At 58.5% G+C, this 18,477-nt stretch overlaps 2 protein-coding genes across 16 annotated transcripts in view; one reads left to right on the forward strand and one right to left on the reverse strand.

Moving 5' to 3' along the window:
- Positions 1-2,453, forward strand: part of ARHGAP45 (Rho GTPase activating protein 45) — a 20,152-nt gene extending 17,699 nt beyond the window's left edge. For all 7 annotated transcript variants that reach the window (XM_034946337.3, XM_034946339.4, XM_063600724.1 and 4 more), the window contains one exon: positions 1,490-2,453. In XM_034946337.3, coding sequence (XP_034802228.3) covers positions 1,490-1,836 — 347 coding nt within the window. In that variant the 3' untranslated portion in view covers positions 1,837-2,453. The remainder of the gene's footprint in view (positions 1-1,489) is intronic.
- POLR2E (RNA polymerase II, I and III subunit E) lies at positions 442-17,665 on the reverse strand. 9 transcript variants are annotated; one of them, XM_055104022.2, is made up of 9 exons: positions 17,533-17,665; positions 11,268-11,821; positions 9,915-10,089; positions 7,799-7,914; positions 6,842-6,922; positions 6,022-6,080; positions 5,825-5,903; positions 5,413-5,492; positions 3,916-4,473 (listed from the first exon to the last, which is right to left on the reverse strand). In XM_055104022.2, exons 2-8 carry the CDS (start codon positions 11,322-11,324, stop codon positions 5,427-5,429), a joined length of 633 nt encoding a protein of 210 aa, XP_054959997.1. In that variant the 5' UTR covers positions 11,325-11,821; positions 17,533-17,665; the 3' UTR covers positions 3,916-4,473; positions 5,413-5,426. The 9 variants fall into 9 exon arrangements, with proteins under 9 accessions (XP_063456795.1, XP_063456796.1, XP_034802235.1 ...); XM_034946347.3 differs by having other exon boundaries at positions 11,268-11,385; positions 17,533-17,615; XM_055104023.1 differs by having other exon boundaries at positions 3,916-4,430; positions 17,533-17,609.
- Positions 17,666-18,477: the final 812 nt, after the last annotated feature.

Genomic DNA, 18,477 nt, shown 5'->3' on the forward strand with positions numbered 1-18,477 from the left:
TTTCTAGAGAAGGGCGTGGGGCTGGGAGTTTGACCCAGGTGGGGCCGGCACTACCCGTCAGAGGCAGCCGGCAGAGTGCCGCATCTAGTTACGGGACACCTGTGTTGTCTGTCTTCACACTGCTGATAAATACCTGAGGCTGGGCACGGTGGGTCATGCCTGTAATCCTAGCACTTTGGGAGGACAAGGCAGATCACTTGAGGTTAGGAGTTCAAGACCAGCCTGATCAACATGGTGAAATCCCGTCTCTACTAAAAATACAAAAATTAGCCAGGTGTGGTGGAGGGCACCTGTAATCCCAGCTACTCAGGAGGCTGAGGCAGGAGAATCGCTTGAACCGGGGAGGCAGAGGTTGCAGTGAGCCAAGATCATGGCACTGCACTCCAGCCCAGGCAAGAGAGTGAGACTCTGTCTCAAAAAGAAATACCTGAGACTGGGCAATTTACAAAAGAAAGAGGTTTAATGGAGTTACAGTTCCATGTAGCTGGGGAGGCCTCACAATCATGGCAGAAAGCAAAGAGGAGCAAGTCACATCTTGCATGGATGGCGGCAGGCAAAGGGAGAGCTTGTGTCAGGAAACTCCAGCTTTTAGACCATCAGATCTTGTGAAACCCACGTGCTATCACGGGAACAGCCCAGGAAAGACGCACCTCCAGGCTTCAACCATCCTCCACCCGCTCCCTCCCACAACACGTGGGAATTATGGGAGCTGCAAGATGAGGTTTGGGTGGGGACACGGAGCCAGACCCTATCAACACCTCTCCCCTTTCTCCTTCCCTGTTTCTCCCCTTGTCTCTCTGTCCTCCTCCCCGCCATGTCTCTCCATCTGTCTGTCCCTCCCCTTGTCTCTCCCCATCTCTCCTGTCTCTCCATCTCTCTCTCCCCCTCTCTCCCCATCTGTCTCTCCATCTCTCTCCTGTCTCTCCTCCATCTCTCCTGTCTCTCCCCATCTCTCCTGTCTCTCCCCCATCTCTCTCCCCATCTCTCCTGTCTCTCCCCATCTCTCCTGTCTCTCCCCATCTCTCCTGTCTCTCCCCATCTCTCCTGTCTCTCCCCATCTCTCCTGTCTCTCCCCCATCTCTCTCCCCCATCTCTCCTGTCTCTCCCCATCTCTCTCCCCCCATCTCTCCTGTCTCTCCCCATCTCTCTCCCCCATCTCTCTCCCCCATCTCTCCTGTCTCTCCCCATCTCTCCTGTCTCTCTCCCCCTCTCCTGTCTCTCTCCCCCTCTCCTGTCTCTCCCTCTCTCCCCCTCTCCTGTCTCTCCCCCCCCTCCTATCTCTCCCCATCTCTCTCCCCATCTCTCCTCTCTCTCCCCCTCTCTCCTGTCTCTCCTCCCCCTCTCTCCTGTCTCTCCCCCCCTCCTGTCTCTCCCCCATCTCTCTCCCCATCTCTCCTGTCTGTCTCTCCCCCTCTCTCCTGTCTGTCTCTCCCCCATCTCTCTCTCCCCCTCTCTCCTGTCTGTCTCCCCCGCCATCTCCCTTTCTCAGAATCTCGAGTTGTGTCCAACGATTCGGACTCGGACCTAGAGGAGGCCTCCGAGCTGCTGTCCTCATCGGAGGCCAGTGCCCTGGGCCGCCTCAGCTTCTTGGAGCAGCAGCAGAGCGAGGCCAGCCTAGAGGCGGCTTCTGGCAGCCACAGCGGCAGTGAGGAGCAGCTGGAGGCCACAGCCCGGGAGGACGGGGATGGTGACGAGGACGGCCCGGCCCAGCAGCTCTCAGGATTCAACACCAACCAGTCCAACAACGTGCTGCAGACCCCACTGCCCCCCATGAGGCTCCGTGGCGGGCGGATGACGCTGGGCTCCTGCAGGGAGAGGCAGCCGGAATTCGTGTGAGCTGGGGTGGGGCTGGGACCACAGGTGGCTTCTCTCTTGCCTGCTCCTGTCCCTCCAGCACGTCCCTTGCACCACGGCTTAGGTGCGCCGTCCTGGGGTCGCTGCCGAGAGCGCCTGGACTTCGACGTCCCACCAGCGGGCGCCTCCTCCCAGAGGCTTCCAGGAGCACGAGGGCCTTGGGGCACAGGACTGTGCCCTGTGCTCTCCCCTGCACCCCGGCTCAGCTGAGCTGGGGAACACTGCTGTCGTGTGAAGTCGCAGGGGCCTTGTTGGTGCCCACAGGGCTGTGTGGATGGAGGAAGCTGTCCCTGCGCAGTGCATCCCCCGGGTCATCACAGGGACGCAGGAGGCAGGCCCTGCCCCGCCCTCTCCTCACAGGTCTGTTGCAGGGACTCCAGAAACCATTCTGGGAGCCGTGGATGGGGGCGGAGCTGGGGTTTGGTGCAGTTTCCAGGGTGCAGTACAGCAGGGCCTGAATACTGGCCCTGGACTCCCTTTTCCAGAACACCAGGTGTGGCCACCTGGGGCTCAGGTACACAGTGGGGTCTCTCGGAAGCCACCGTGTAGTTCTTCCACAGGCACGTTTATTTTGCTGAAATAAAAAGTTTTTAATCGGGTGTTTTCTGTGGCAGCTGCAAGCTTAGGAGGGGCCAGGGAGGGGACAGAGAGAGCCCCGTAGCGTGGCCCTGGGCCTCCCCCTAGGGGAGGGATGTGTGAGGAAGGGAACCCCCCGCCATGGGGCCCCGCGAGGTGGGAGCCCGGGTGATTTTCACCACAGGCTGTGCAGACGGTCACGCATCGAGTGACCTCGTCATGTCCACCTGCAGCCCAGGGCAGTCCAGGAAAACGTTCTAGATGACGGACGTGTCCCCCGGCTCTAAGGTTTCACATGTCAGCCCCACATGGCCACCAAGCACTGGAAACGTGGCCCATGCGCCTGTGGAACTGCATTTTTTTTTTTGAGACAGGGTGTGACCCTGTGGCCCAGGCTGGAGTAGGGGAGCACAATCGTAGCTCACTGTAGCCTCGGCCTCCTGGGCTCAAATGATCCTCCCTCCTCAGCCTCCCAAAGTGTTGGGATTACAGGTGTGAGCCACTGTGCCCAGGTAATCTTTAAGTTTTTTGTAGAGGTGGGGGGTTTCTCTGTGTTGCCCGGGCTGGTCTTTTAACTCCTGAGCTCAAGCGATCCTCCACTTCCTGGGTTCAAGTGATTCTCCTGCCTCAGCTCCCAAGTAGCTGGGATTACAGGCATGCGCCACCATGCCCAGGTAATTTTTGTATTTTTAGTAGAGACGGAGTTTTGCCATGTTGGTCAGGCTGCTCTCGAACTCCCGACCTCAGGTGATCCGCCCACCTCGGCCTCCCAAAGTGCTGGGATTACAGGCGTGAGCCACCGCACCCGGCCACCTCCAGAATTTTCTTATCTTCCCAAACTAAAACTGCACATGACACACACTGTCCCCTCCCTCCTCCCCAGCCCCGGGAACCCCCATCCTACTTCCAGTCTCTGACGACTCTAGCGACCTCCTAGGAGTGACATCAATGTTTGTCCCTTTGGGTCTGGCTGGCTTTGGCCAAGACAATTTTGAAAAAAGTACATTTGGAGAGAAGGGGAAGCGTTGTCCCCATCACACACACCGTCCGCGGCCCGGGGATCTGGGGACCCTGCTGCACAGAACAGTGGGCGCGTTACAGACCACCAACCGCACGAGGGTGAATTACATCTTAATAAAGCTGCTGTGAGAGAACCACGTGGCTAGGTTAAACTTGGGCAGATGAGGCCTTCTGAAATCAGACAGTAAGCAAACGGGGAAGTAGAGCCAGATCCCAAACGTCTATACGAGGAACTGGCCGCAAACCACAGCTGCACAAGCCAGAGAACAACTCCACACCCTCACGGGAAGGGAAGAGACAGACACGCTCACGCCTTACCCAGGAGCACGAAGTGGAAGGGCAGGGCGAGGGCCTGGGGAGGCACTGACCCCTGAAGCCAGCGCGAGGAGGGCCCACCTGCCAAGCTGACCTCGTGTGCTTGGGTGAGGCAGGGCCACCTGCTGAAAACCTTGTTAGTCAGCCTGGTTTCTGTATCAAGCAAATTTATTTGCTCAAAACATCTTTACCATTTGAAAACACCCAACCTCCTACAACAACCGAGAACTCCAGAGCTGGCATCTCGCACCCTGGTGGCTTGAGCACGTGCACGGCTGTGAATGGAGTAAAGAGCCGAGGCCGGGCTGGGGCCGCCACGCATCAGGGCCCCCGAGGGAGGGAAGACGAGGGGTGGAAGGCCGAGGGCCCAGGAGGAAGCAGTGGCTGGTGGGAGACCCGGACCCCAAACCCCCAACAGAGGGGACCCAGCGTGGTCTGGGTGAAGACCCGGCACCAGCTGCCCCCAGGTGACCTCCCTCTGGGGGCCTTGTCCCTTCTGAGGCTGCATCTCGCACAAATCCACAGGTGAATGGGGCGGGCTGGGCCACAGGAAGCCTCACCCCAGGACGGGAGAACGTGGGTGGAGGCCACCTGCCTTGGGGAGTCCAGAGGAGCAGCGGCCGTGAGCTGGGGGGCCGGATTCTGGCAGGGCAGGGGCGTTCGTCCTGCAGGGATGGGGGTCGCTGTCTGTGTGTCTGCCTCTAGGGGCTGGGAAAGGGGGAGAGCGGTCACACGACAGGGGCAGATCCAGTGTGCCCAGGACAGCGCAACGCCCACCGAGCGTGACGGGGTGCGGGAGGCCTGGCGGGAGGAGGCCCAGGCCGCAGTGCAGGGGCCGGGCCCGAGCGTGACGGGGTGCGGGAGGCCTGGCGGGAGGAGGCCCAGGCCGCAGTGCAGGGGCCGGGCCCGAGCGTGACGGGGTGCGGGAGGCCTGGCGGGAGGAGGCCCAGGCCGCAGTGCAGGGGCCGGGCCCGAGCGTGACGGGGTGCGGGAGGCCTGGCGGGAGGAGGCCCAGGCCGCAGTGCAGGGGCCGGGCGGCTCCCTTGTGCCCAGCGGTCACACAGGCGTGGGCAGTCGCTCTGACCTCAAAGGAACCGTGCCAGCATCAGACCAGGCCGAGCCCCACCCCTGGGCTGAGTGCGAAGTGGGGCGGCCTGCAGGACAGCAGCTCGCCATGACCAGGGTCCAGGGGAAGCTGGGAGGCTCTCGCCATGGGCAGAGGCTGTCCCGCTCCTGAGACTCCGGCCAGTCCCTCCCAAGGCGCCCACTCAGGGAAGGGTTGGCCCGAAGCTGTGCCTCCTCTCTCAGCTCTGGGGTCTCTGGGCAGGTTTCTAAACCCTCTTCTGGAAAGTCCCGCCGCACAACTGCCCTGCAGGTGAACGTCTCCCGCTTCTAAGGTGGGTCAGCGGCGGCAGAGACGCACGCCCCGCGTACCAGGACTCTCCCGTCCAGGCGCACAGCCCCAAGAGCTGCAGCCTACGGTCGGGTGGGGTCTGGGGGTGTCCTGGGAGCGCCTGGTGGCCCAGCTGGGCTGGTGCTAGGAGGGGCTTGCTGCCGGACAAAGCAAGAACAGCCCTGCACACCGACAGAAGGGACGACACCCCTGCCTCTGACCCCACCTCAGTGCCTGTCCCTCGGCCGTCTCACCTGTCAGGCGGTAGCTACTGCACCAGCCGGTAGGTGATGTACCTGCCAGCCGTCTCACTGGGCCGGATGATCTTCACCACCTGCAGAGGCAGAGAGCAGGGGCTGCGAATGCTTGAGGGGTCTCACTGCAGTCACCAGACAGCAGGCGGGCAGCACACGGGCTGGGGATGGCCGGCAGGGGTCCGAGATGGCTGAACCCGGGCTGCGGGACCCGCTCCCTGGGAACCTGGGTCACGCTCTTCTCTGGGCCCAGTGGCCCTGGCTTTAAGAGGCGGATATTGGGGGTGTGGTCTCGAGGTCCCCTCCAGGCCCTGGGTCAAGGGGGAGGGGCTGTCGGGGAGGGACAGAAGCCCCCTTCTCCGAGTGGTCAGCTCAGAGCAGCCCCAGGGCCCCTTCTCCCCGCAGGGCTCACCTGCCCACGCTTTATCCCAAAGTAGCGCGCCACAGGGTCCCCCGCCTGGATCCTGGGCAGCTGGTTCTCTCGGAGCTTACTGCGAAGCAGCGTCAGGAAAATGCCAGACAGGGCCGTGGGGTGTGTGTGTGGTGGGGGGGAATGCGGAAGTCTCGAGGGTCAGGGAGGGGCAGGGCCGGTGGGGCTGGAAAGGATACTATCGGGCCAGCAGCTCTGTCACCTCCTCCTTGGTCATGACGACATGCTCAGGGACCAGCTGCCGAGAGAGGAAGCCACCAGGCATCACCAAGGGCTGGTGAGACCCCACGTGGCTCCCAGGTGCCACCACAGCCCCTGCGCCTTCAGACGGACAAGAGCCCTGAACCCCACCCCGATCCCCGGCAGTCAGGGAGCCCACCCACCCCACCCCGGCTCCACAGGCGGGGGACAGAGTCACAGCTCCTGGGGCTTGAGGCAGATGGGCTGGGCACAGCCACCTCCTGCTGGGACTCCTCCTGTCTCAGCACTAGGGTCCCTCCACACTCCCAGCAGTCCCGATTCTACAGGCTGGGGTGGGCCTGGGGATCTGCATTTTTTTTTTTTTTTTTTTTTTTTGAGACGGTGTCTTGCTCTGTCTCCCAGGCTGGAGTGCAGTGGCACAATCTCGGCTCCCCGAGTAGCTGGGACTACAGGCGCCTGCCACCACGCCTGGCTAATTTTTTGTATTTTTAGTAGAGACAGGGTTTCACCGTGTTAGCCAGGATGGTCTGGAACTCCTGACCTCGTGATCCGCCTGCCTCAGCCTCCCAAAGTGCTGGGATTACAGGCGTGAGCCACCGTGCCCGGCCGGGATCTGCATTTCTAGGAAGCTCCCGGGTTCGGCTGCTGCAGGCCCAGGGCCACCCTTTGAGAACCCTGTCCTCCATGCACTAATAGGAACACCTGCCCTGGGCCCCAGATCCCACATCTTCCTGGCCACCCACAAACGCCGCATCTCTGCCGGCCCCATGCAGGCGGGACTCCGCGGTGCGCGCCCACCTCGTGCTCCGTGATGTTGATGAGCAGCTCCTGCTGCAGAAACTGCTCCAGGATGTACTTGGGGGCCATGTCGACCAGGGACTGCAAGACAGCGGCTCTCAGGCACGGCCCGGGGGGGCCCAGACAACCCTAACCTCACTTCCTGCCTCAAGCTACCTGGGGCTTACTCGTGTGCCCCAACAACACACCCATGTCATGAATCAGAAAACCCCACCGCCAGCCCAGGAGCCTTGAACAGCCCGCCCCCCTCCCCAGCCTCTCTGCTCATCGAGGGCATCCTGTCACGAGCAGTGATGAGGCTGTGGAAACTCGGATGTGTTTCCATCCATCACATGCTTCCAGGGGCGGCCCTCAGAGCTGGCAGGGCGACCTCTTCCCCATACAGGGGTGCTGCTCTGTGTGGCTGCGTGAACCCCGCAGCTGGTGGGCCAGGGACTAAAACTGCTCTGCTGACTGCCCGTCACAGCACAGCAGCCTGGCTCCGGAGTGTCCAACAGACAGACGGGAAACACGGATAGGCCCCTGGAGGACCCCGTGCCGGGCCTCCTCTGCAAGTCCCCCTGGACATCAGCTCAGGACAAAGAACCTCCGGCTCCTGGAATCTGCACCAGGCCGAGGGCTGGAGCCCACAGGAGCTGGCGAGAGGCACAGTGCCCTCCGCCCTGACGCCCCTCCTGAGAGCTGGGGGAGGACGGCGGCTGCCTGGGGTGGGGCCCATGGACGCAGTGGGAGGGAGGTGGTCGGGGCTTGCCGGACATCCCGGCCACATCCTCCAGGGCACCCTGGCTGGCCTGGCCCAAAGCCCAAGGCACGTGGGCCGCCTGTGGGTACTGCTCACAGGAGGAGGCTGGGGAGGGGGAGAGGCTGGCGGGGTGGGCCGGGGCAGGGGTGCCCACCTGCTTGGGGGAGGAGGCTGGGAAGGGGGAGAGGCTGGCGGGGTGGGGCAGGGGTGCCCACCTGCTTGGCGGAGGGTGTCATGCCCTGCTGCACCACGATGAGAGCCCGTGTGATGTTCTCCTCCTGCATGCGCTGGCAGTACACCTTGATGGTCTTGATGCCCACCTTGGGCTCCTCTGCAGACAGAGAGTGTGCTGGCCTGCACGAGCCTGGGCCCTCGTGGCCCTCGCCCACCCAGAGCCCAGAGCACCTGGGTTCCAGCCCCATTCCACACAGGTGCCTCTCCTGCTCGGGCCTCGGCTTCCGCGTTTGCAAAACGAGGCCTGAGTTGCAGGATCCCAGGATAGGGGAAGAGAGGTCTGAAACCTCTCATTCACCCGGAGACAGGGACAGGGGGCTGACACCCCTCAGTCACCCAGAGACCAGGGAGAAGCAGAGACCTTTGACTCTGAGAGGCTCCCACCCTGGGCAGTTCTGGGGAGGCGGGTGACTCAGCACCAACCTCTCCAACAAGCAGATCTCACACCCCAGGACACTCTCTTTAAGAAGCATCACCTGAGGCCGGGTGCAGTGGCTCACACCTGTAATCCTAGCACTTTGGGAGGCTGAGGCAGGTGGATCACTTGAAGTCAAGAGTTCTAAACCAGCCTGGCCAACATGGTGAAACCCCCGTCTCTATTAACAATACAGGCTGGGCGCGGTGGCTCGCACCTGTAATAACAGCACTTTGGGAGGCCAAGGTGGGCAGATCACGATGTCAGGAGATCGAGACCATCCTGGCTAACAAGGTGAAACCCCGTCTCTACTAAAAATACAAAAAATTAGCCGGCGCCTGCAGTCCCAGCTACTCGGGAGGCTGAGGCAGGAGAATGGCGTGAACCCGGGAGGCAGAGCTTGCAGTGGGCAGAGATTGCGCCACTGCACTCCAGCCTGGGCAACAGAGCAAGACTCTGTCTCAAAAAAATTAATTAATTAATTAATAAACAATACAAAAAGAAAAAGTAGCCAGGTGAGATGGTGTATGCCTGTAAACCTAGCTTTTTGGGAGGCTGAGGTGGAAGGATTGTTTGAACCTGGGAGGTGGAGGTTGCAGTGAGCTGAGATTGCGCCACTGCACACTCCAGCCTGGGTGACAGAGGGAGACTCAGTCTCAAAAAAAAAAAAAAAAAAAAAAAAAGACTGGGCGCAGTGGCTCACGCCTGTAATCCCAGCACTTTGGGAGGCCAAGGCGGGCGGATCACCTAAGATTAGGAGTTTGAAAGCAGTCTGGCCAACATGGTGAAACCTCATCTCTACTAAAATGCAAAGAAAAACTAGCCAGGCGTGGTGGTGGGTGCCTGTAATCTCAGCTACTCAAGCTGAGGCAGGAGAATCGCTTGAACTCAGGAGGTGGAGGCTGCAGCAAGCCGAGATGGCACCACTGCACTCCGGCCTGGGCGACAGAATGAGACTCTTTTTCAAAAAACAAAAACAAAAAAAAACAAAAAAACCCAGCAGCGTCACCAGGTCTGCTTGGCAGACGTGCTCCGTCACCCCACTGATTAATTCTGGGCATGGGGCTGCGCCCCTAAGGCGCTTGCAATCCCCCAACCGCTGAGGGCTTTAGAGCCATACTAGGGAGGCAGACAGGTGCGGACACTTCCGCAAAGCAGGTGCTGAAACCGAGGGTCCCAGGGATCCTGGGAAAAGAGGCCCGAGCACAAGCTCGAGGGACGAGTACCGGACGCTGACAGGGGAGAGGGGGCATGGGGTGCGGAGGAATGGGCTGGGGCGGGCAGGGGCCGCAGCTCACAAGGAGGCTGCGCTGACCCAGACGGGGCCTCCTGGGCCAGGCCAAGAAGCTGGAAGTGCACCCAACGGCCAGGATGGGGGAGCCAAGGGACACTAGGGCAAAGGACATGGGGGGCTGGGGGTGAGTGGGGAGGCCCTTGTGACTCTCCTGGTTGGCAGGAAGAGAGAAGGGGACTGAGAGGGAAACTAGAAAGAAGCTGAGCATGAGAGGGGTCAGAGGTCAACGGCATCACCCACAGCAAGGAAGGGGAGGGGAGTTTTCCTCCCAGACTGGGCAGAGAGACAAATGCTGGGCACCAGGCGAGTGGGGGTGGGTGCTAGCGTCCGGCTCCTCGGCAGGTGTTCTGGTGGCTTCACCGGAACTCCCCCGGGACCCGCTGCTCACCTGGAAAGAACACAAACATCTGGTCGGTGGGGTCATCGTTGTGGGCCACCAGCACGGTGAGGTCCGTGCGCCGCGGCCGCCCCTCACTCGGCTTGTCCCCAAATTGGGCTTTGAACTCCTCCAGGGTCTGGTCAAGCTCGTCCTGGGTCACCAGATAGCCACGGTCGTGGCACAGCTGCAGAGAGAAAGAACCAGCTGACCCCAGGGCAGAGAGAGGAAGGCGGCCAAAGCTCGTGACCCGGAAGTCAGACCTGCGGCTGCTGCAGAGGACAGAGGTGAACAGCAAACGGGCTGCTCACTCACTGTGTGCTCCATGACAGCCACCCTGGCCCCCACAGCCCCACACCACAGGATGGGACCAGTATGATCCTGAGAGGCTCCCAGAGATGTCCAGCCTTGACCAAGACCGTCTGTCCACCCAGCCTCACAGAAACCTGGCAGGGAGCAAAGCCCTCCAAACCACTTTGCAGAGCTACCCTAAAGGCAGGGACAAAGGCGGGGCGCGGAGGCTCACGCCCGTGATCCCAGTACTTAGGGAGGCTGAGGCAGGAGGGTTGCTGGAGGCCAGTTCAAGGATGCAGTGAGCTATGATTGCACCACTGCACTGCAGCCTGGGCGACAGAGTGAAACCCTATCTCTTAAAAAAAAAAATGACAGGGACCGAAACAGATGTGACTTCAGGCTGACAATGTCTGAGGCTCGGAGGAAGGAGAATCAGGCTGCGGGGGGCTTCGCTGAGGACAAGGGCAAGGGGTGGGAAGCAAGACAAAGCAAAAGCTCTCAAACGGCCCCAATGGCTGAGGCAGTACCCTGAACCGCAGGCCCTCAGGCCTGTGCCCGGCTTCCAAACCGGACTCGGCCCAGTGGCCTCCATCTGCCCCAGACCCCAAGGCACGGGTTCCGAGCTCCACGTCCCCATCGAAAGCCCCAGCTCGCCCGCTGCTTCCCAACCACCAACTCTGCCAGCCTCGGATGCTGAGACTCCATGGGGTTCAGGACGCAAGGACAAATGGCGATGCTGAATCACAGAGTGCAGCAGAGTCTGGGGGCGCCCCCCGTCCCCATTCGCGGCTTCCTCCTTCTCTCGCCGCCATGCGCGCCGCACCAGCCCAAGCCGCCCGCCCACCCCTAAGCCCCGCACCCAGACGTCTCGCAACCCCCTCCCTTCCCCGCTGCCGGCTCAGGTCGGGTCCAGCGCCTGGTATCCCCGGCGGCCTCTGGGCCTCCCGTATCGGCCCGGCCCTTCGTCGCTGCTGCTCCGACGAGAGTACGAGGAGACGCCGTGATCGACCCCACCCCGGGCCCCTGCACCCGCCGCCCGCGCCCCCGCCCCCAACACCAGGCGCGGCTCACCTGCATGATGGTCTTGCGGATCTTCCAGAGCCGGTACGTCTCCTCCTCGTCGTCCATGGCCGCCGCCGCCGCCGCCGCTCGCACCCCTTCTGCGTGCGGGAACCCGCGCGGACTGCGCCTGCGCCGAATCCCAATCAGGCCCCCTCCGCCTGACCCCGCCCCGCGCTGCGCTGTCGTCGGCGAATGCCTGAATGCAGCAACGTCTCGGATCGGCAGCGCCAAGGGCAGCCCGAGCCTTACGAGAGCGGCAGTTGGCTGAGCGAGACTCTCGCCTCCGTAGTTCTCGTGTGTCTTTGGCCGCACGGCCTCTCGGGAGTTGTAGTTTGCGTTCAACTCCCACCTTGGAGCAACAGTTTAGAATCCCACGAGGCGGGGGCGAAGTGTGGGCGGGGAAACTGAGGCCTCGATGGGGTCAAGGGGCAGCTCGGCTCCTAGGGATGGTCTGGGAGCCTAGTGGGAACTCTATAAATATTTGTGCATCAAACTGTACAGGGTTTCCTCCGTTGGCTCCAGGCCAGGTCAGGGTTAATTCCCTTGGGCCTCAGTTTCCCTACCTGTGCAATGGCAATAAAGTGTCCCTACTTTAGACGGTTGAGAGTCTTAGGCATCTCTCTAGGTGCTTATTAAGTCCCCTCACCTCTGTCCTCTCCCCTGAGTGCCACCAGCCTAGCCTGGGTATCTCCCCACCCCAGACTCTTCCTGTCTTTGCAAACCTCCTCACTTCCCCAGGTTCACGGAGAACCCCAGCCCAGCACTTGCTGTGTGCAGGCTATCAGTAACTTATTCAGTGATGCATTCGTTAATTCAACATTTACTCAGCAACCTACAGTGATGGTGAATAAAACAGGCCAAGTATCCCTTGCATTCAGATAGAGACAGGATTTAGTAAAATATAATAAATAACGTGGCCGGGCGCGGTGGCTCATGCCTATAATCCCAGCACTTTGGGAGGCTGAGGCGGGCAGAGCATGAGATCAGGAGTTCAAGACCATCCTGGCTAACACGGTGAAACCCCGTCTCTACTAAAAATACAAAAAATTAGCTGGGCCAGGTGGCAGGTGCCTGTAGTCTCAGCTACTTAGGAGGCTAAGGCAGGAGAATCTCGTGAACCTGTAAGGTGGAGGTTTCAGTGAGCCAAGATCGTGCCACTGCACTCCAGCCTGGGCAACAGAGCAAGACTCTGTCTCAAAAATAAAATGAAATAAAATAAAATAAATACCAACGTTAGAAAGTGACAAAGCTACGGAAGAAGAAAGAGCAGAGAGGCTAAGTGACATGGGGAGAAGGGGAGAACTGCAGTATCACATGGGGAAGTCAGGGAATACAGTGAGGACAGATTCAAGCAAAAATCCCGTTAGCTGTGGTGGCTCATCACTGTAATCCCAGCACTTTGGGTGGCCGAGGCGGGCAGATCATGAGATCAGGAGTTCCAGACCAGCTTGGCCAACACGGTGAAACCCTGTCTCTACTAAAAATACAAAAATTAGCCAGGTTTGGTGGTGGGTGCCTGTACTCCCAGTTACTCGGGAGGCTGAGACAGGAGAATCACTTGAACCCAGGAGGCGGAGGCTGCAGTGAGCCGAGATCGCACCACTGCACTCCAGCCTGGGTGACAGAGCAAGACTCCATCGAGAAAAAAAAAAAAAAAAAAAAATCCCATTGGGCGCGATGGCTCACACCTGTAATCCCAGCACTTTGGGAAGCTGAGAGAGGAGGATCCCTTTGTTGTAGTTTTGTAATTTTTAGTTGTAAGTCACGGACTTTTTTACACTGATATTTGAGATTCTTTTTGGGGGGCTGTCAGGGGCTACTTTTTTTTTTCCTGAGACGGAGTCTGGCTCTGTCCCCCAGGCTGGAGTGCAGTGGCGCCATCTGGGTTCACTGCAAGCTCCGCCTCCCGGGTTCACGCCATTCTTCTGCCTCAGCCTCCCGAGTAGCTGGGATTACAGGCACCTGCCACCACACCTGGCTAATTTTTTGTATTTTTAGTAGAGACAGGGTTTCACCGTGTTAGCCAGGATGGTCTCCATCTCCTGACCTCATGATACGCCCACCTCGGCCTCCCAAAGTGCTGGGATTACAGGTGTGAGCCACCCCGCCCGGTCTGTGCAGGCTTTCTTATCTAACTACCTAACTTTTCTTTCTCACCTTGAGGCCAGGAGTTTGAGACAAGCCTAGGCAACATAGGAAGACCCCATTTCTTTTTTTTGTTGTTGTTGTTTTTTGAGACCGAGTCTCGCTCTGTCACCCAGGCTGGAGTACAGTGGCGTAATCTCAGCTCACTACAGCCTCTGCCTCCTGGGTTTAAATGATTCTCCTGCCTTGGCCTCCCAAGTAGCTGGGATTACAGGCGTGAGCCACCACACCTGGCTAATTTTTTTGTATTTTTGGTAGAGATGGGGTTTCACCATGTTAGCCAGGCTGGTCTTGAACTTCTGACCTCAGATGATCTGCTCGCCTCGGCCTTCCAAAGTGCTGAGATTACAGGCGTGAGCCACCGCACCCGGCCAGGAAGACCCCATTTCTACAAAAAAATTTAAAAATTAGCTGGGCATGGTTGGCGCACCTGTAGTCCCAGTTACTCGGGAGGCTGAGGTGGGAAGATCTAGGATCGCCTGAGCCCAGCGGTTGAGGCTGCGGTGAGCTGTGATTGCGCCACTGCACTCTAGACTGGGCGACAGAGCAAGACGCTGTCTCCAAACAAACAGAAAACAAACAAAAACCAGAAGAGGAGAGAGAGGGAGGAAACCTGGGGTTGCCTGGGGATAGCTATATCAGGCGGACAGCACAGCCAGGATAGAGGCCCTGAGGCTGTGCCTCACCTGGAGTGTTCCTGGCAGGGAAGGGGCAGGAGAGGGGGTCAGAGGGCAAGGTGGGGCAGGTCCCATGAGGCCTTGCTGGTCAGGGTAAAATGTCTGGAGCTACTTACTGTGTTGGGAAATGACTGTTGGGAGCCAGGGCAGAAGCGAGAGACCAGGGAGGGACTGGGAAGGCAAACTTGCTACAGGTTGGGGTGGCTCCAACTACGGTAGGGGCAAGCACAGAGCGGGGAGGGTGCCACAGGGCGAGAAAAAGAGGGAGAAAGGGAACAAAGCTGTCCCTGTGAGCAGTGAAAAGAGGGGTGGGAGGGTGGAGGCGTGTAGCTCGAGGTGAGCTCTGGAGTTCAGGGCAAGGTCTGGGGGATGGACGTGCAGGCAGGGTGGCCACGTGGTGAAGATTAGAGCCGGGAGCCTGGACCAAGTCCTGGGAGCAGAGCAGAGTCCGGGAGAGTGAGTCCAGCCCTGCTGGTGTTCAGAAGCCTGGAGAAGGAGGGGAGGCACAGCAGGAGGGGAGGGAGGCTCAGCACAGACACTGGAGCAGCCCCTGAGCTGCAGATCTGGCTGTGTGATCTCAGGCAGGTTACTCAACCTCTCTGTGCCTCCCCCTCCCCTCCCTTGTAAAACAGGGACAAGAACAGCACCCACTTCATAGGGTAATTGGCTAATAATTGCAATGTACACAGAGCAGCGCCTGGCACCAACACTGCATAAGTGTTCCCTACATAGGATAAAGGGCAGGAGGTTGCCAGGTCTCCTGGAAACCTGGTGAGGAAGGTGTCTAGGGGCAGAGGGAAGGAGTGGCTATGTGATGCCACCGCCAAGTCAGCCTGAGGACTGAGCAGGGATTTGCCTAGCAGACACTGCTTGTGACTCAGGGAAGGGGGCCAGTGCCTGGCAGGACGGATTTGAGGGAGGAGAGGAATTGGAGATGTGGGGCAGATACATGGGGCGGGGAGGGTCAGGAGACGGACAGGGCTCAGGAGTGGATTTTATGACACAAGAAAGGGCATCTGGAGTAAAGACCAAGTAGTGACCTGCAAATCCGGGGGCAGGGGTGGATTAAGAGAGGCTGAGCCCAAGCCAGGGGCGGCCTGGATGATAACAGCAAAGCCAGAGGCCCAGAAGTCAGGCCATGATCCACACACAGGGCAGGTGAAAATGTAAGATGGTGCAGCCACTATAGAAAGCAGTCTGGTCAGCCAGGCACAGTGGCTCACGCCTGTAATCCAAGCGCTCTGGGAGGCTGAGGCAGGCGGATCAACTGAGGTCAGGGGTTCGAGACCAGCCTGGCCAACATAGTGAAACCCCGTCTCTACTAAAAATACCAAAATTAGCCGAGCATGGTGGTGCAGGACTGTCATCCCAGCTACTTGGGAGGCTGAGGGAGGAGAATCGCTTGAACCTGGGAGGTGGAGGTTGCAGTGAGCCGAGATCGTGCCACTGCACTCCAGCTTGGGCAAAAAGAGTGAAACTCCACCTCAAAAAAAAAAAAAAACAAACAAACAGTCTGGTGGATCCTCAAACTGTTACACAAAGAGTCACCATATGACTCAGCAATTCCGCTCCTAGGCATACACCCAAGAGAAATGAAAACATACGCCCACACAAACACTTGTACGGCTTTACAAACTCAAAAAGAGAAAACAGCCCATAGTCGGGCACGGTGGCGCATGCCTGTAATCTCAGCTATTCAGGAGGCTGAGGCAGGAGAATTGCTTGAACCTGGGAGGCGGAGGTTGCAGTGAGCTGAGATTGCGCCACTGCACTCCAGCCTGGGCAACAGAGTGAGACTCTGTCTCAAAAAAAAAAACCCCAGATGTCCATCCACAGATGAATAAATAAACACAATGTAATCCCTCCACACACTGGAATATTTCTGAGCCATGAAAAGGAATGATGAGGCTCTGACACAGGCCACAATGTGGATGTAGCCTGAGGACCTCATGCTCAGCGAGAGAAGCCAGGCACAAAAGAACACGCAGTGTGTGATCCCATTTCTATGAAATGTCCAGGACAGGCCAATCCACAGAGACAGGAGGGGATGTGTGGGTGCCAGGTCCTAGGGGAGGAGATGGAGAGTGAAGGCTGATAGGGTCTGGGCTTCCTTTGGGGACAATGAAAATACTCTGTGCTGGGCACGGTGGCTCACGCCTGTAATCCCAGCACTTTGGGAGGCCTAGGCAGGCGGATCACCTGAGGTCGGGAGTTTGAGACCAGCCTGACCAACATGGAGAAACCCTGTCTCTACTAAAAATACAAAACTAACTGGGTGTGGTGGCGCATGCCTGTAATCCCAGCTACTTGGGAGGCTGAGGCAGGAGAATCGCTTGAACCTGGGAGGTGGCAGTGCAGTGAGCTGAGATCGTGCCACTGCACTCCAGCCTGGGCAACAAGAGCGAAATTCTGTCTCAAGAGAAAAAAAAAATTCTGGAACTAGATAGATAGAGGTGATGGTCTCATAACATTGTACACGTCCTAAAAACACTGAATTGTACACTTTGAAGTGGTCAAAATGTTGAATTTCATATGTACTTTGTTTGAATTTCAAAAACTTTTTTTTTTTTTTGAGACAGAGTCTTGCTGTATCCCCCCAGGCTGGAGTGCAGTGACACGAACTCGGCTCACTGCAACCTCCACCTCCAGGGTTCAAGCAATTCTCCTGCCTCAGCCTCCTGAGTAGCTGGGATTACAGGCGCACGGCACCACTCCCAGCTAATTTTTGTATTTTTAGTGGAGATGGGGTTTCACCATGTTGGTCAGGCTGGTCTTGAACTCCTGACCTCGTGATCCACCCGCCTTGGCCTCCCAAAGTGCTGGGATTACAGATGTGAGCCACCACACCCAGCCAAAAAGTTTTTTTTTGAGACGGAGAGTCTTGCTCTCTTGCCCAGGCTGGAGTGCGGTGGTGCGATCTTGGCTCACTGCAAGCTCCGCCTCCCGGGTTCACACCATTCTCCTGCCTCAGCCTCCCGAGTAGCTGGGACTACAGGCGCCCACCACCATGCCCGGTTAATTTTTTGTAATTTTAGTAGAGACGGGGTTTCACCGTGTTAGCCAGGATGGTCTCGATCTCCTGACCTCGTGATCTGCCCGTCTCAGCCTCCCAAAGTGCTGGGATTACAGGTGTGAGCCACCACGCCTGGCCAAAAAGTTCTTAAAAAAGAAATGAAGCCACAGGACAGCCCCTCCCCAGTCCTTCCTGGAGCCAGGGGCTGCTCTAGAAAGATCTGTGGCAACACAGCTTCCTGCAGGGACACTCAAGAACTTCCGCCCTCACAGGGAAGCCTCGCTGGAGCCTTGAGAGGTCCCCGAGACTCCATTTCCCCGTTCGTGAAATGGGGACACTCTGGGAAAAGCTGTGAAGCCCCCAGCACAAATCTCTCCCAGAGCCTGGGGCCCCGTTCTCAGATCCGAGGTCGCGACCCCGTGTTTTCCCCACTTCTGACCTTATCACAATTGGCAGGAAGTCAGGAATGGGATCAAGTCTCTCCGCGGAGCTGTGGGTGCTGAGCTGTTTTTCTGGCAACCCTGAAATAAACTCCCATTTCAGCGCACATGTTTGCAACAAACTTAAGGAAAACAACACCGGCAAAATTGCAAACAGCTGAGCCTTCGCAAGGGCAAGAACAGAGTCACCAGTGTGGCCCTGTCACCCGGCACTGCCAGGGCGGGAGGAAATGGGGGGGTTTCCTGAGAAGTCAGACAATGGGGGTTGACTCCAAGAACTCAGCCTCCGGGGGCTGGGCGGGAGCAAAGCCATGTGAACAGGCTTATGCAAGACCAGGATTCTGCCAGGCCTGCTCAGGGATCCTTGCTTCACTGCCTCTTCCAGCAAACCATCTATGACGCCTCGGTGCTGCATCTGGCAGGCCTGAGTCGGGGGCAGTGGCGGGGGCTGGCTCATAGGTCCCCCCAAGTCAACCCGGCCCTGAGTCTGTCTCTGAAGAAATATTCAGTGCAGGGTCAGAAAAGGTTAAGACCTTGCGGGCAACATACAAATCCCAAGCACCTAGGCGGGGTAGAGGGGCTCACGCCTGTAATCCCAGCACTTTGGGAGGCCGAGGCAGGCGGATCACCTGAGGTCAGGAGTTCGAGACCAGCCTGACCAACATGGTGAAAGCCCGTATCTACTAAAAACACAAAAATTAGCTGGGCATGGTAGCACATGCCTGTAATCCCAGCTACTCAGGAGACTGAGGCAGGAGAATCACTTGAACCCGGAAAGCGGAGGTTGCAGTGAGCTGAGATGGAGCCACTGCACTCCAGCCTGGGTGACAGACCAAGACTCCTCAAAAAAAAAAAAAAAAAAAAAAAATCCAAACCCCTGCCTGTACAGGGGTCAAAGTCCAATCACAGTGATTCAGTTCCCAAGTATGAGATGAGTGTTTCTG

The sequence above is a fragment of the Pan paniscus genome, chromosome 20 (genome assembly GCF_029289425.2).
Source record: "Pan paniscus chromosome 20, NHGRI_mPanPan1-v2.0_pri, whole genome shotgun sequence".
In the NCBI taxonomy this organism is placed as follows: domain Eukaryota; kingdom Metazoa; phylum Chordata; class Mammalia; order Primates; family Hominidae; genus Pan; species Pan paniscus.

What these genes read in the sequence shown, in the direction of transcription:
- POLR2E (XM_034946344.3), bottom strand. Translation starts at nt 11,324, where the DNA reads ATGGACGACGAGGAGGAGACGTACCGGCTCTGGAAGATCCGCAAGACC. An exon ending in GATGTTTGTGTTCTTTCCAG is followed by an intron (nt 7,915 to 9,914) that starts GTGAGCAGCGGG and finishes CTCTGTCTGCAG; the next exon opens with AGGAGCCCAAGGTGGGCATC. An exon ending in TTGGGATAAAGCGTGGGCAG is followed by an intron (nt 5,493 to 5,824) that starts GTGAGCCCTGCG and finishes CTGCCTCTGCAG; the next exon opens with GTGGTGAAGATCATCCGGCC.